The sequence below is a fragment of the Melospiza melodia genome, chromosome 3 (genome assembly GCF_035770615.1).
Source record: "Melospiza melodia melodia isolate bMelMel2 chromosome 3, bMelMel2.pri, whole genome shotgun sequence".
NCBI classification, from domain to species: Eukaryota; Metazoa; Chordata; class Aves; order Passeriformes; family Passerellidae; genus Melospiza; species Melospiza melodia.
Genome location: NC_086196.1, coordinates 43,207,727 through 43,224,019, shown reverse-complemented (window position 1 = coordinate 43,224,019; position 16,293 = coordinate 43,207,727). Strand labels below are relative to the sequence as shown.

The 16,293-nt window shown below is 37.7% G+C and overlaps 1 protein-coding gene across 4 annotated transcripts in view; it reads right to left on the bottom strand.

Annotated features, from left to right (window-relative positions):
- Nucleotides 1-16,293, bottom strand: part of GRM1 (glutamate metabotropic receptor 1) — a 181,561-nt gene that overhangs the window by 38,185 nt on the left and 127,083 nt on the right. For all 4 annotated transcript variants that reach the window (XM_063151534.1, XM_063151535.1, XM_063151536.1 and 1 more), the window contains exon 5: nt 4,257-4,503. In XM_063151534.1, coding sequence (XP_063007604.1) covers nt 4,257-4,503 — 247 coding nt within the window. The remainder of the gene's footprint in view (nt 1-4,256; nt 4,504-16,293) is intronic.

The following is a 16,293-nucleotide window of genomic DNA, read 5'->3' as shown; positions in this document are numbered from 1 at the left end:
TCTTACACAGCCTTGCATTATGACAAGTTGTAGTACAATGTTTACAGATTTGATATGCAGCTTGAATTTTAAGTAGAAAAATGTGGTCTAGAAAATACACTTGGTGTATGGAGATGTGCTTAAGTTCTTTATCCTTTCCTTCTTTTTCTTAAGGAAAAATCTGTGCTTCGAGCAAAGACAAATTCAGTGCTGGAATACCTCCTCCCATCCCCTCGCTCACATATGTACAACTTTAACAACTTTGGGCTGTGTCCATGCTAAAAATTATGATCCCAAAAGAAGAGGATTTGACAAGAGTTGTGAAGTTCTCAGAGTGTGAGACTTCTTGGAGGCAGCTGTATTTCACACACAGATGGCAGCATTTAAAGAAGCCATTTAAACATCCATCAGGTAAAAAATTAATCCTTCTTTTAACAAGCTCTCTGGTATATTGGGAAATGATGAGACCCAGTGGGTGGTGTCTTATGAGCAAGTTACTTGTAAGGCAAGCCAGAATATAAATCAGCTGGTCACAGGCACACTCTTGTTCCAGTTAATCTGAGATAGCTGAAGTTACCTTTTCCCACAGCCATAATACCTGACTGATACTGATGTTTGCTATCCTGAAAGACAGGAGGGAAAAGAGATACTGAGCAATGCTGGGATGTAAATGGATGAAATAAACACCCGTTAATCCAAACTCTAAAACAAAAATACATATTTGAAAAAAAATTGTTTATGTGCAAGTTTGAAGGCTTTACAGAAGGCAAAATTTGATTATTCCCTCAAAGCACTAGGGTAGATAGCATTGCCATGACTGAAGCCTGAACAGCTGTTGGAAATTTGGAACTAAATAGACTTACGTGGTTCTAAGTCCAAGTCTAGTTAAGATGAAAAGTTTCGTGTAGGTGAAACTTTTGTCTTAGTTTGTGAACCTCAGCATTTCTCCACATATCAAAGGTTCATTGTTGGGGCTGAAAGTTCTCCTGCCTGTTGTCACAAAGCATTTATGGTCAGAGGTCTATGCAAATCATTTGCTCTAGAGAGGAAAGGTTCTTCATACCAACCACAAGATAAAAGGAGGCAATTACCTAGAATGGACCAGAGCTAAAAGATATGTCTTATTCCAGAGAAGGATGTTGTGTTGACTATTGCATCCTTCACACCTTCTCCAGCCATTTCTGGAAATTTGAGTGATGTGATTGCTACAGAGGAAGGAACTGGGAGCTACTCAATGAAAGTAAAAAGTGCAGTAAATTTATCAGCATGTTCTTAATGACAGTAAAGAGAGCACAGACAGCTGAGTTTCCAGAGTTATAGCCATGTCATTTTTTCCCAGAGGCAGTATAGCCAGCTAAATGACTGCATTTGTGCCCTTCCAACAAAAGTTTCCTTTGTATTTCTGCATAAGAGATACTCAAAGAAAAGATTCTTCACAGAAGAAATACACCTTTGGCTACACACTCTGTGTTTTCCAATCTCATTTTGATAAAAACCTTGAAACAATGAATTGAGCCTGAGATAGAAAAAAAGTTGTGTCTAAACAAATGGTTAAGGCTTCATGAAGCTGTATGGGTTTCAAAACAGAAGATTATGGGAGTGCCAGACAAATATAACTATAGGCAACTCTATCTGCTCTGCTCATCATGATGACAATTAAGATTTTGTGGGAGTCAATTGCTCAAAGAACCTCACAGATTTTGAAAATTATGAGAAAGTTTGCTGCCTTCTAAGAAGAATATTATTTCACCTTGGGAAGTTGATTTGTTCACGTGATTTGAGGACAAGATGTCTAAAAACATTTTACACATTTGTGTGACATTCTTGCACTTGCATAGAGAAGTCAAAAAACTAAGAAATTTCATAGCAGGCTGACTTTGCTATATTTAGGTTTTGTATGTGGTCCATTTTGCTAAGGTACAAAAACTCCTGGGTATTGACACAGTGCTATGGTCTGTTCACTGATGCATGAAGAGACTTCCCACCAAAGCTGTGGAAGCACTACAGCCAGTCTGAAGCTACAGATGATTCTGTTAAACTACTGCTGCCATACAAGGATCTGACAGACTGTGCAGGTCACAGTTCATATATACACAGCAATTCTTTGATACAATATTGCCCACATCATAAATGCCACCGATTGATTCAAGGATTGCAGAATGAATAGAAAAAAGGTTAATTGAATTTCCTTGCCCAAACTTGCTAGCTAAAACTGTGAAAATATAAATGAGGATCAATGACAAAAAAAATCCCTACCTAAAATAACCTATCAAATTTTAAGTAGGCCAGGGAATCAAGAAAAATTAACCTTGCTATAGACAAAAATGATGGATGGAATAAATTCTATCATTCTGGCATACTCAGAGGAATATCCTGGTATAAACTCTGTTATGTTTTAAATTCAGCAACTGTTCAATCTAATTTTATGCTTGGTACTGATGAGAGTTGTGGAAATGCTCTTGGGTGACAAAATAATAAATAAGAATTAGGCTAAAATTGGAAAATTATATCTAAACATCAAACCAAATAGCTAACAGACAGAAAATGCAGCATCTGCGAAGCTGGAGTAATGCTTTTATGGACACAAATATATGCAAAAAGCATAAAGCTACACTAAGCAGTAATTTCTCTGTATTATCTAAATTATATGTGCAAAGACTTGATTTATGCATTTATGTTGATAAGTATGTGGTCAAATTTAAGGGAATTGCTTGCTTTACTTTCAAAGTCTAACCTCAACTGATATGTATTTTTGACCAAAATATTCGAAAGTCAATGCTCAACAAGACCAAACTGACTAGTTTTTTGTTACTAATTAAATGTAACAAACTGTTTAAATGTATATATATATTGTCATTATATTGCAAAGGTTCCATATTGTTGTCTCCTTCATGCAAGAGTTTTGTACCTCCTCGATGTTTCTTATAGGCAGCACCGCTAGGTACTGACTCTTCCTTCTTCCCACAGTAACCAACTGACACCGGTTCCCCTGAACCAACCAATCCACTCTTTTATAGCACTCTTCTTCTCATGGGTTACAGCTGTGGCCTGGTAAAGTCAGGCCTGCTCCTAATCTTTAATAATTGGCCCAGCTGCAAGTCTTTAGGGGTAAGATTACTTTCTATATTACCTTTATTTTCTTTTATTCTATCCCCCTACATATATACTGTTTAAATATGACAATAGAAAGAAACCAAAGCAATCTAGAAAATGGCAAAATATTGGCCAGTTTTGCTAATAAAACCTAGTACTAGAGATAAGAGTTGCTTTAAGACCACTGTGTGTTATGAATACTCATTGGAGGCATGGAAAGACATGAAAACTCGTTTGCTCCAGAGCCCTTCCTTTGTGTGGTGCTGGCACTCAGATGCACTTATGCAATAAGCCCAAAGATGGAGTGAGAGAGCCTTTTATAGCACTTCAACAACTCAGTAGGAAAACAAACTTCAGTGAAGCAATCCCTGGGTAGGTTTCAATTAATAATGGACTTTGTACTTCAGCAGCTGAATTAAATGTATTTGTAAAAAAGAAAACAAAGAAAAAAAATCTGTGTTAAAATGGAATGCACAAAACTAAATGAAAGATCTCAGTCAGTTCATTACCATAAGAGAAGCAAAGGTGACATCCTAGTCCCCACTAGGGACTGCCTTACCCACTGCTGGGGTACATCCTGTGTCTGCTGGGGGGGCTAAAAAACAGCAGCTGCCACAGCTGGGACCAGACCCCAAATGAGTGAAACACAGAAACTTCTGCCAAAAGCCCCCTATTATTTGTCCTGCTCTACAGGACCTATCTTTAAATTCAGGGACTGATCTGATTCTATTTGGAGTGAACAAATTAAGGAGATCATAAAGGATCTTGCCAATCAACACTAGTCTCTGGCAAGGTTTCAGTGGAGCTCCAGTTGGAATAGATGAGCTCTACAGCCCTCTATTCAAAACCATGTCAGGTAAATTCTTCATTAAACTCCAATAATTTGTATTAGGCTTTATATATGCTAAAACCCTGGTACTGAGACCCGATAGTACCTTGCACACCAGAATTCTGTGAGTTACAAGGTTTTTCATCTCCTGTAGCACCAGAAATTTATAAGCTCTACTGTAGTTCTTGTCCCAATATAAGATACCATGTGTTACCAGTGTTATTCCTGGCTGTTGGAAAGAATGGTCCATGCTTTATGCTTCAGGAAAAAAAGCCAAAGAAATCTACATCACCAAACACAGTAACATTCCCACTTCCCACCCTCTGGTTTAATAGTTGAGATGAACCCTCTTTACCTTCCAGGGGCATCTCCCTTTTCATCAAACCACACTTCTTCTCCAGAAACACCAATGAATGAGGATTTGAGGAGGAACTCCAGGAGCTTGCTGCCATCAATTGGCTTCATAGCATCACACAGTCCAACATGTCCGGGGCAAAGGGAATGATGCATGTTCTGCAGTCCATAAGCCATAGCATATATTGCATTGATGACAAATCCCATTTTACTGTCCTGCACGTAATTTTCTTCTAAGCTCTCATTGCCTACAATGGTAAGAAAAAAAGGGTTGTTATAAGGAAAGATGAAATTACATGAAAATATGAAAAACAACAATATATAAAAGGGATTTCCTTCTTTCTCTTATAAAGATTTAGAGGCATAAACAAGGTGCCAGTCGAGGATTTTTTAAATAGACAAACAAATAAATAAATAAATAAAATACATAAATACATAAATAAATAAAACACATGCCCACCACCACCCCAGAAATCTTGAATTCATTAAAAGTTAAATGCTTCATGAGAAATCAACTATTGCATCAAGTTGTCATAGTTTGATTATCTTTTGTCATTTTTTTGAATTTTTCCTTGTCATTCCACAATATTATTTATTTTAGGAAAGGTTAATCAAGAAGATAGATTTCCACTGAAATAATTTTTGAAGTGATTTCTTTGAAAAATTGACTTTTTTTTACATTTGAAGTTTTTATTTTTTAATCTCATGTTTTTGAGGGTCAAGATAGCAATGTCCCTTTCAGTGTTAATAACTAAACAATGTAAATCAACATCACTTCTCCAGTTACCAGAAACAGTCCTTTTAGTTAAAAGTGGTACTAGATATGCCAGTATGGGGTTGCAACAGAAAGTCAGCAAAAGTATGAAACACTGAGTTTTTGTGTGAGTGCAGCAGGAGCAGACACTGAAGTCTCCTTCCTCTGATCAGAAAGAACATGGCAGCAGAGGTTTTCTCCCCACATAGGTTTTCCCTCTGATCTGCAGCTGGGCCAGCACTGTCAGAGGGTGCTGGTTTTGGTCTGCACTTCACATCAGACCCTGCTGGGTCCTGGCCTGCTCCCTGCTTGCCTCCTGCCGGCTGAGCTGCTGCAGAGCACTGCCAGCTCTGGCCCCAAGGCCCTGCAGACCTGTGCTGAGGGGCCCAAGGCAGCTGGAAGGAAGAAACCTTCCAGTTTTACTTCTTTCCCCTTGAGTCATGCAATGACAATATGCTCCAGACTGCAAGTTGCTTTTATCTGCAGGCCTCCCACGTTACTCGATGTTTAACAGGCAGTGGCAATCCAGCCTCTGTTATTTTGTCTCAGGAACACCTTGTGTACACCAGGGAAGTAGGATGTGTGAGAGACTAGCTGTTAACTGACACTTCTTCAATCCAGGTTGAGGAAGATGTTTGTCATTTTAATATGATGAAAGGAGGTAAAAATCTGCAAGTTCACCAAAACTTTCAAGCTGAAAAATAGTTCCTTACCCTAATGCAGCTATTATATGGCTTTCAAATCAAACCATGAAGACTACATTCATTACATTTATCATTGGAAAAGGCTCTGATTTGGTAGGTCTTTTCAGTTTGCTTGCCCTAGAACTCAGAAATTTCACCTGAGAATTCATAGGAAAGCAGAGAGCGCAAATGCAGGGATGTCTATCTTGCTTTCCCTGGGTTGCATTGCAGCTGGGCAAGAAAATTTTGCCTCAGTAACTATTTCACAGATGAGCTTAACATAGCAAACAGACATGATGGTGAATTTAAAAAGCTTTGTGAATATAGCATAATCTGACTGAATGAGTTCATGTGCTCCTCACTATCATACATTCACCACCAGCATCACCAAGCAAGGAGCAGCTTGAAAGAAAGCAGGAAAAAATTCCTTCCAGTGGCAACGTATCTGTCACTTTCTTTGTGAGAAAAGGTTCACAGCTCACATTCAAATCACATGAAACAAACACCACTCAGATGTTGAGAAACACAAAAAAAATAAAAAACCTGGTATGCAAGATGACAGAACATTCACCCAGGGAAGCAGAGAGCATGCCAGTGCTTGTGCACCCTCACTTATGTACAGCATAGCCTGACATTTGTATGCCTGTATATGCTAATATATAGTCTCAATAAATTATCTGTCAGGGTGTTTTATCAGCTGATTAGTCCCATAGGACTAGCAGACAGTGAATTTATCACTGATTCTGCTTTCTTGTAGCTAGAAAATGAAATTGTTCTCAGTCCCTATGTGAATGAGACACAGGAAGAACATGGGCTTGGCACAGCATTCTCTTGTGAAGCTTCTAAGCAGAGTGTTGTGGAAGAGATCACAAAAATCAGATAGTGCACAGCACCCACTATCTACCCTTTCCTACATGAAAGTTTATCTCAGTTTTACTCATTTTTTAAAATTAGTTAAAAAAAAGAAGCATAAACATCAGTAATGCTGACAGGAGACAATGATAGCATCCATGAGTTTCCTGAGGCAAGCCTTATGTGGGTGATGGAGATAGAAAACGAAATGTAAAAGGATTTGCCAATGTTTAAAAAGAGGCTACTCCTTTAAGTATGTATTGACTCAGTAAAACATGCTTTCGATTATCATATCTCAATATGATATGCACACCTCCAAAGAGAATAAACAGTTGTGGATTGAAGAATTTCCTTTTGACTATTTTGGAATGAACACCTAAATTAAGGTTGCAAGCATATAGTCTGACACTACAGAGGTGACTACCTCAACGCCACCTATCGAAATAATTGTATTGTAGTGGAAAGCAACATGTAAATTGTCTGAATGAATTGTCTCCAGATCAGTAATATAAAAATTCTTGCATGTAAATAAGATATTTTTCAGTAAATCCAGAATGAGAAGTCATGTTTTCCCTAAACTTAACTTCCCAGAGTCAAAATCCACTCTATTTCATTTTCATCATTATAAATTATTGATACATTTATGCATTTGAATTTGTAAAATTCACTTAGGACAATCAGTTAGAAATGTGTGCATTTTTAAAACAAAAGAAATCATGTAATTGTGTTCAGCCAGAGACAAAACAGTGTTCAATTAAGTCTTCATAGGGCAAGTTTTTAATAAATGCAGAAGTATTACAATATTTGTCATTGGCCGTCTCTATAAAGTTGTATTTCTCCTCATGAAGTCTTTGAAATGTAAGAAAAAGCAAAGCAGAACCCTGAACAGTGAAACTTCTTTTTTTTCTTTGTTTCTCAGGCCTTGGAAGAAAATATCATTGATCTACAGAGACTAACAGAAAAATATTTTGTTAGCTTTCTTACTTTGTATTTTTTTTAATTTTAGAGACCTTAGCTTTCACTAACCTTAGCTTTTCACTAAGCAAAGAAAAGCTGTAAGTCATAAATCCTGTGAATATTGGATTAATTAAAGTCACTCAAATTAGACCATTAATTTTTGAATGACCTTGAAGAATTCAGGTGTCCTAAATATCATATTTAATTTTCTATTGGGTGTAATGCAAATCTTCCTTTAATAATTTAAGTTTAACAGCTTCTCAGTACTCTGGGTCATTTTTTTTATCACAGTTTTGATTTTAGTATCTGTGTCTGTCAGTAAATCTTGGAGGATGAGGGCACCTACACACATACACTACTAACCAGAAAGGAAAAGGAGATAAAAACAGGAAACAAATCCCAACAAAAAACCAAACACCACATCCTAGCTACACACTGCTGAAAAATCTCCCAATAGTGCTAAAAGTGATACTGAGGGACAGGTAGAGAAGGAAGAGAAAAGAGTCCAAATTTTCATGAAAATCACTGTTATTTTTCCCATTTACAGTAATGCATCTCACAGCTAAATAATCCCAGCTTCAGCTAAGTCCTTAGAAGGATGTGACTGTGAAGCAGCCATGAAATTAATTTAGTGCCTTTACTGTGAATTCAGTGTGGAGCTAACAGTGCTCTCAAGAACAGAGAGTGTATTTTGCAAATGCCACTTGAAAAACTGAGATAAAGAAAAAATGGGCCATTGGAATTATGGCAAGCCATGAGTTAACTATCATGTAAAAGTAAGGATAGGAGCTGTCTCTTCTCTTGATATTTAATATAAAACTCAGCACCAAATATTACTTGTTTGCAGTCCTCAGAAAGGTTAGGGCAGGATGGAATTTGTGATGGAAATAAATGTAAAAACATTTTGGTTGGGGAATCTAGCCAGTTGGCAAATTTTGAGCAAACATAGACATTTGATAAAGAACACAGTCTGTTCATAGATGACTCTTGATTAGCTTAAAAAGCCAAAATCTGTTCAACAAAATTGTTATAAAGGACATTATTTCATCTGGAATAGGCAGACAGTTTTATCATTTGCCATGGTCATCTGCTGAATATTTAGGGTGAAATAAAAAAGTTACCAGCTGTCACAAAAACTATCTTCATTTCTGGTGATCCTGACAGAGGTATGAAGGCATTAAAAATTTATATACTGCTTTCTCAATTTGCAGTTGTGCTTTACAGGACTGCCATGCTTCATAGGAAGGCCAAATGAGATTTTTGCTTTGTTGTAAGTTACAACATGGCTGACGGTTGCTTTGAATATGAGTGCTAATTTATGCAAAAAATAAATACATCTGGAAGGACAATTGGGGCAAAATTTCATTGGGAAAACGAAATGAAATGAAATGAAATGAAATGAAATGAAATGAAATGAAATGAAATGAAATGAAATGAAATGAAATGAAATGAAATGAAAAAATCTGCCATACTTGGGTTGCATAACCCAAGTATAGGTTATGCAAGTATAACAAGGAGTAAAGAGGGCTTCCCCCCAAAAATGCTGGGTATGAACTGGTAGAGCAGTACTCAGGCTGCTAGCAAATATCCAAATCCATTGGACAAATTCTGGAGGCAGGTTCCTCATCCTCCCCTTCAGTCCCAACAAACACTGCCTTTGCCACAGGGTGGCCAAACACTGGAAGAGGCTTCCTACAGAGGCGGCCAATGCTTCAAGCCTGTCTGCAGTTGGAGCCATTTGAGCAAAGCCCTTAAAAATCTGCTTTAACTCTGGTCAGGCCCCACAGAGTTTAAATTAAAAAGCTCCAATGAAACCAAAGAACCCCCAGTGGCTCTGAGAAAATGTGCTCATCTTCCTCTGTGCAGGTTTGTGTAAAGAGGTGCTAGTGTCATAGCATGTCCTTGGAAAGCACTGGAGGTCACTTATCTTGCAGTGTCTCATGCTAGAGAAGACCTGACAGACTTCGACCACAACAAATTTGTGTCATAGGATCTTGCAAGGAGCAGGGCAGAAGGTCAGCATTTTGACCTGACTAGTCATTTTAAATCTGGGACTCTAAAGGTAAGAATTAAAGATTATTCTAGAAACCAAACGGAATGTTAATGGTGATGAAAAAACTTAGTTAATGGTGATTTTTGTAAAATGTTAGGGTATTTGGGTACTTAGAAAAGTTGGAACAGTTTTAGTTAGATGCTTAAATATTTAATTATGGTTTTATCTTTGTACACATAGGAAAGAAAATGTGCTCCAGATTGTGCTCCAGTTGGGCTTTGGCCCTTCTAATTTTCTCCCTGTATAACCTAATGAAATCCTTGTAGTCTTGCTGAGTTGTTTCCCCTTCACTCAAATGCCATAAACTCTCCTTTATTATCCTGAGTTCCAGCCAAAGGTATTTGTTCAGACAGGTCAGTCTCCTTCCCTGGCTTATCTTTCTGCACATGGGAACATTCAATAATAGCTAATCTAACAAGCATGCCAAACTATGATTGTATAAAATAATTTTTCATTTGTTTTAACTCATTTGCCATTATTGATTCAGATGTTTTAGAAACACTGCCAGCTCACTCCCTCTTATATTCTATTTGTAACATCTTTTTACATTATCTAACTTCAAAGATAACAACAAAATTATTTAACAAATTTCACTTCAAGGCACTGCAAAATGAGTAACAGAGGTTATAATATCTCTAGATATAATAAGAACAATGATGGTGTATTTAAAACCTGTGCATCTTTTGGTTTTTTTCTCTTTGTATCGCCTTTTTTGATAAAAAATACATTTTGTTCATTACTATTGTATGGCTGAATGAAATCTGCACATCTTAAGATTAGAAATAAACTTTTGTTCCTGCTACTGTACTCGCTATGTCCAAAACCAAGTCACAGGCAACAAGTCATTTATTCTATATGAAAACATCCAAACACATCTTCCAGCCCACAGTCAAATATGGAGTAACAAGAATTCCTGAAGTTTTATTTCCTAGGTAACTGCCTGCTTTCCAAGGCATTTCAAGCTGTAGCTCACTACCTACGAGGAAGGGGCCAGGATTTGGTGACTAGAACAAGCAATTGTGGATCAGGAGCACAGATCCCACTTGTGGGCTGTCTCAATGACTTTGCTGTCTCTATGTGCAAGATATAATGTGACCACCAATAATTTGTGGAAAAATTATCTGGGGGGAGCATATTTTCCAGGCCAAAATATGTTCAGAAAAGAACAAGGCCTTGCTTTGTTCTCAATTAAAAAGAACTTTTGCAATTTTCATGAGAGAGAATTTATAGGCTGAAAAATTTCTCACAGGCCATAATATGTGTTTCATTCAACCTACCACAAATGATCCCATCATGGTAAGCTATTGTTTCTTTTATGGTTTCTGTTCCCAGAAAACCAGTTACTATTCTGTTTTCAAACAGAACAAGATATGTGCAATGGTTACCACTTTACTCCTCACTTTGGTGTCTGTTTTCTAGCAGCAGGGAGGCAAGTCCAAGAGGCAGCTAAATACAGTGAAAGAGAGGAGAGATCCCTTACAGGGATCCCATACACAGAGGACAGAGCTATCAGAAAGGCACAAGATGAAACAGGTAACTCAATTCCCATTGTATGTGAACTACATGTTTGTCTGGACAGAGCTCCTCTATTTGTAAGGTAAGTCTGAGGAAGGATAAGTATTTTATAGACATTAAGGAAAAGACCTTTCCTTAGTGTCCCCCTGAGCATCATGTTGCCACTCTAAAGGAAGCAATGCATTTCTCTATCTAGAACTGCAACTTCTTCCCCCAGAGAGGAAGCAGAACTTTCACAGGAAAAACTAAAAGGAAAGAATGTCTTACAAAATGCGGGTTCTACACCAGATTTTGAAACATACTGATAAATATTTGACATTTTACAGTACTCATGAAGCAATAAATGAAGTTCACAGGGTTTCAGACTTTGTTTTCAGGATGTCATTAAATCAGAAAGGTTTTGCTTCCATTCTTCAAATGGTTTTTATTTCCCCAAGCAAAGAGATTAAATTCATGCAATTACATTTGATGTATTTTTCCCTGAAAAGCTAGGATACAATTACAGTTACCAGTTGAGACACCCTGCTATTTTCTTTCTGAGTAATGTAAAATCTATGAGACTCTCAGATACTACTGCTTTGTTACATCTGGTGAATGTAGTTTTTTAATTGGGATTACTGTATTTCTATTCTTCTATATAAAACTAGAGAGAAGTGAATAGAAACACCCATTTGAAAGCTGGGTGTTCAGCAAAAGCTCCTCAAAAAATTGCAGTAGAATTCTCCAAGGCATTAACAAGATGGTAATTGCAGCAGTATTTTCATGGAGGGTTTTTCTTTTTTTCTTTTTATCGTTAGCAAAGTTATTCAAATCACCAGTGAAATGACTTCTCTTGAAATAAAGTTGATATTGAATTTAAAAGGATTTGGGGTTTTTAGATTTATTTTTACCAGCATATCTTTTACAGATGTCAACTCCATGGCTAAAAGAAACCAGAATATGAATTCACCATCAAGGTACAGGTTCTCTCTCATTTCAGATATCTAACACCTAAACCTTTGAAGGTTAGTATTCATTTTATATATATTATACACCACCAGTGTCTTCAATTTCCTTGCTGCTTTTGTGAGTACACCACATTATTCCCCAGTGTTCTAAAAGAAGTTCCTTTTGTCTCTCCCTGTGTGTCAGAAGGAGTGGGGAAAGATTTAATTAAATTTACTTTCTTGGTTCTCCATATCATGTTATGTAAGCACATTAGGGCTTTAAGAGCTTAGTGTCAAAGACTCTGGAACAAGTCTGGCATACACAAATACAACAGTGCCACAGTGAAGCTGAAACATTGCGAGGAGAAATGACTGTACAAGTCACTGACTCACTCATTAATCAGATGTAGAGCAAGTGTCAGAGTCTCTAAGCACAGGGCAGGAGAAAGGGGACCCAGCAGTGCAGCCAGCCCTATGCCAAGTCTGAATTCACCACATGACTTGGGAGCAAAACAGAAGGAAACTGATCTAACTCCTCCTTCACTTCCCAGTCTGCAGACTTTGCTAAACAGATACAAGAGTCTGAAGTTTGTTCCCTGCTCTGCTCTCCTGCCTCTTCCCATGGGCATTCAGACTCTCACACAACTACTTGACTCCAGGAGGAGCAGCAAGTGACAATGCACATAGCTCATGCTTATACTGAGGGAGATGATGAAGATATGTTCTAGTGGGCCTTTGTCCAGGAGAGTAGACAATCTCCTTTCTGTGACCCAGAGAAGAAAAGCAGGGGATGAGAAGTCCATCACCTTCCTAGGGCTGCCTGCAACCTCAAGGGAATGTGAGGACTGGGCATGTCTGATGCCACAGGACAATGCAGGGCTGAGCAGACAGGGCATGTCTGGGTGAGATATTACATATTCACAAGCACTTATAGCTGATGTGCAATGCTGCAGCCCCTGTCTGCCTTCAGGAGAGGCTGGAGGAAGATTGGAGGCCTTTGCAGAAATTGCCAGCATGGCTTTGTCAGAACTGCATCACTGGAGTGGGAGGCGGTGTTGGAGAAAAACATTCCTTTTCCACTTCTCCATGAATCCGCATTTCCTACTCTGTCTCCTGTGTTGTTTAGCAGCGAAAGAAAGGACTTGAAGGGAAACATAACGCATCACCTGAGGGCCATGCTAACAGCACATCTGTCTGCATGCCAGGAGCCCCAGGAGGGGGCTGTCTCTTCCTTCATTAGCTGCCCCTGGCAAGGTGTAACTTTTCAACACCACAGGCTTTGCAATCTACACAAATTGTTCCCGTGCGTTTATAACTCCTGCCACTGAGAGCTGAAGAAACTGATCACAGAGTTGAAAAGTTGCAAGATGTAAGTCCACAAAACCAAGCGGGAAAGGAGAAAGAAACTAGGTAACAAGCAGAGAAATTCCACAAGTTCATGTACAGGGGGACATGCTGTTAAATGCAGGTCTGGAGAAACCCACTTAGAGCAGATGGCTTGACAGAAGCTCATCAGCTTAATAAAGCTTCTGTAGGGGATGACATGGCCTGAAGCCTCTGTGTTTCTTGCCATTAGGATAAAGATTCCTCATAAGAAATTTTACTTACCAAAAAATATAGGATTTATGGCCCTATGAGGACGATATGCTGAGATTCCTTCTCCAAACAAGCCTGCAATCTGCCATTTGAAACCCCTTCTGTACACATCCATTGCTATGGACTGTTAAAGGCTTGGCAGGACATTTTAGCATTGCTTCCCCTTATTCATAGCTTTTGGTGGAATGATCTTGATGAAATAGCTCTGCAGCGAGGACTGGTTTTTAATGAAATAGAAATGGAAGGGTCTACAAAGTATAGCTCAGTGCAAGGTGAAAACAACTCAGTCCACTTCAAAGAATAATAAAAAAAAGATTCATACTTGTGATATTTGTGTGTGCACTTCAATGAAATCAGCTTAAGAAGTACAATTCACAGAATGTTCAACAGTGAAGCAAGATAACAAAAACCTGCCAAAAACGCTAAGTTTTGAAGTTATTGTTTGCCTCATTTTGGCTGTTATCTTAATTCCTGTTGTTTGGAATTAATACACTGGGAAACAACAAAAGAAAATAACTGCCCCTATTTAAAAGAAATCACTTCCTGCATCTTCTACTCCCAAGCAAGCATCAGTACAAATGGTTTGAAAAGAAGCATGACTTTGTATTGATGTGCCATTGTTTTCATGGCTGCAGTCATGTGCCAAACCAGAAGTATAACCAGAAGTATACTAATGCCATAATGAAATAAAGTTATGGACATTCATTTTTATGCACATTCTAATAAAAATGTTTGGAATCAACTCCATCATGAAGCAAGTAAGTTGTAAAAATATTTCATCTACTTGCAGATCATAAAATAATCAATATTCAGCCATTCTAGCTTATGGAAGTTCATCCCTGATTAAAATACTGTGATCGCAGATTGGAAGGCTCATGGAACTGAACATGGAAATGACATGGAAATACAGTGGTTTATTATGGTCAAATAACTCAAACATTATACTCAAGGCTTTAAACTGGAAATCAATAAAATATTGATTCTAAACTTGGGAATCCATCAAGTCAGAAGCAGTTTAGGCTTAAAAGAAATCTACACTAATTCAGATAGTTAGGACATAACATTAAATTACATATTCATTCTAGGAAAAAAAAACCAACATAGAAGAAAATGTGAGGTGATTCCAGTATCTTTTTTTTTTTTTTTTTGAAAAAGAGAGAAATTACTATGAGAGCTTGACAAATAATTATTATGATTAATTTTTTTTTCTCAAATGCTGGACTGTGTACAGTCTGCCTGTAAAATGACCACAATATGTTCTTTTACTTATTTGAAATTACCATTCACCTTCTGCAGCAACATATTATTTCTCAGTATTGGAAATTAATATTTCATCCTATAATCAGGAATACAATATGCCAAATGATCTTTTTCTTTGATTGAATGGTTTGTATATGTAATCAACAAAGATGGTGATTTCAAATCCTAATATAGCATTTGAAATCCATCTTGTTATTTCATTAACTGGCTAAAATTTAATGCCAACAAAGGCATTTGAACAGTCAGGCTCAGCCTTTGCTTTTAAAGGACATAGGCACCAGCACAGTTACTTTAATGGAAGATTCACAAGCAATGGGAATGGAATGGAATGGAATGGAATGGAATGGAATGGAATGGAATGGAATGGAATGGAATGGAATGGAATGGAATGGAATGGAATGGAATGGAATGGAATGGAATGACTTTTGATCTGTCTCAGCCTGTTCAGAGGCCATATTCTCATCTGGCATCATGGGTTTTGTTGGGTGGTGATTTTGGGGTGGTGGTGGTATACTTATTATTATTATTTTCTCTTATTTTCTTCTGTCCCCTTTTTTGGGAATACGAAAGCAGAGGATTTAATTTGGTGCTATTACTGTGTCTCACATAGCTACCTCTGTCAGTTAGAGCTCAACAATAAACTGTCTCTGAGCCTCTCTCAAACTCTGCAGGGTCCAGCAAGTGTCCATGCTCCCAAGACCTCAGGCACCAATTTAATTCCAATATTACTTAATCTAGTTATTATCACAGAGACCTTGGATCTGCCTTCGTCTCTTGATTTCTTCACAGCCTTCTCCCAGTGCCATGTGGATCCTGACCAAGGTTCTCTAAGAACAGGATTCCACAGAGACCATTTTCTACATGACCTGAACTCCTGGGGAGAAACAATTAAAAAGAAAGAAATCCCAATCTTGAGTCTTCCCCTCTCCCTTAGGTAGCTATGTAACCTTGCTGCCTTACTCGCACGCTCAATTAAAAATATATTTAGAACTACTATTCTTAACAGATCAGTTATTTGGAACAAGCCTAGCAGATAATAAGTTGCTGCTACTCTTACATGACACAGGAATGAACACACTTACAATCAAATTCATTTACAAATGTAAAAGAATCTGTAGAGATTTTTATGCTATTTGGCTAGTTTTAATCAAGTGCTCACTCTTAATAAAAAGAAAAAGTTGAGTCAGATACCCTTGTAGATGTTCCATTGTAACACGATACAATAGAAAAATAGTTCAGGAAATAGGACTGATTATGTTTCAGGTGTCATGCTTTTTATATGAAGCTTGAGACCTTATCTGAAAGAAAGATGGAACTCAGTAATTGGACTGCAGCTTTCAGAACATTATCCACCATGCACAATACTTAAATTAGGAACCTGAATACATATTCAGGCACCTAATTAATTGACTTGATTAATGCCTGAACTTCTCTAGCTGCTG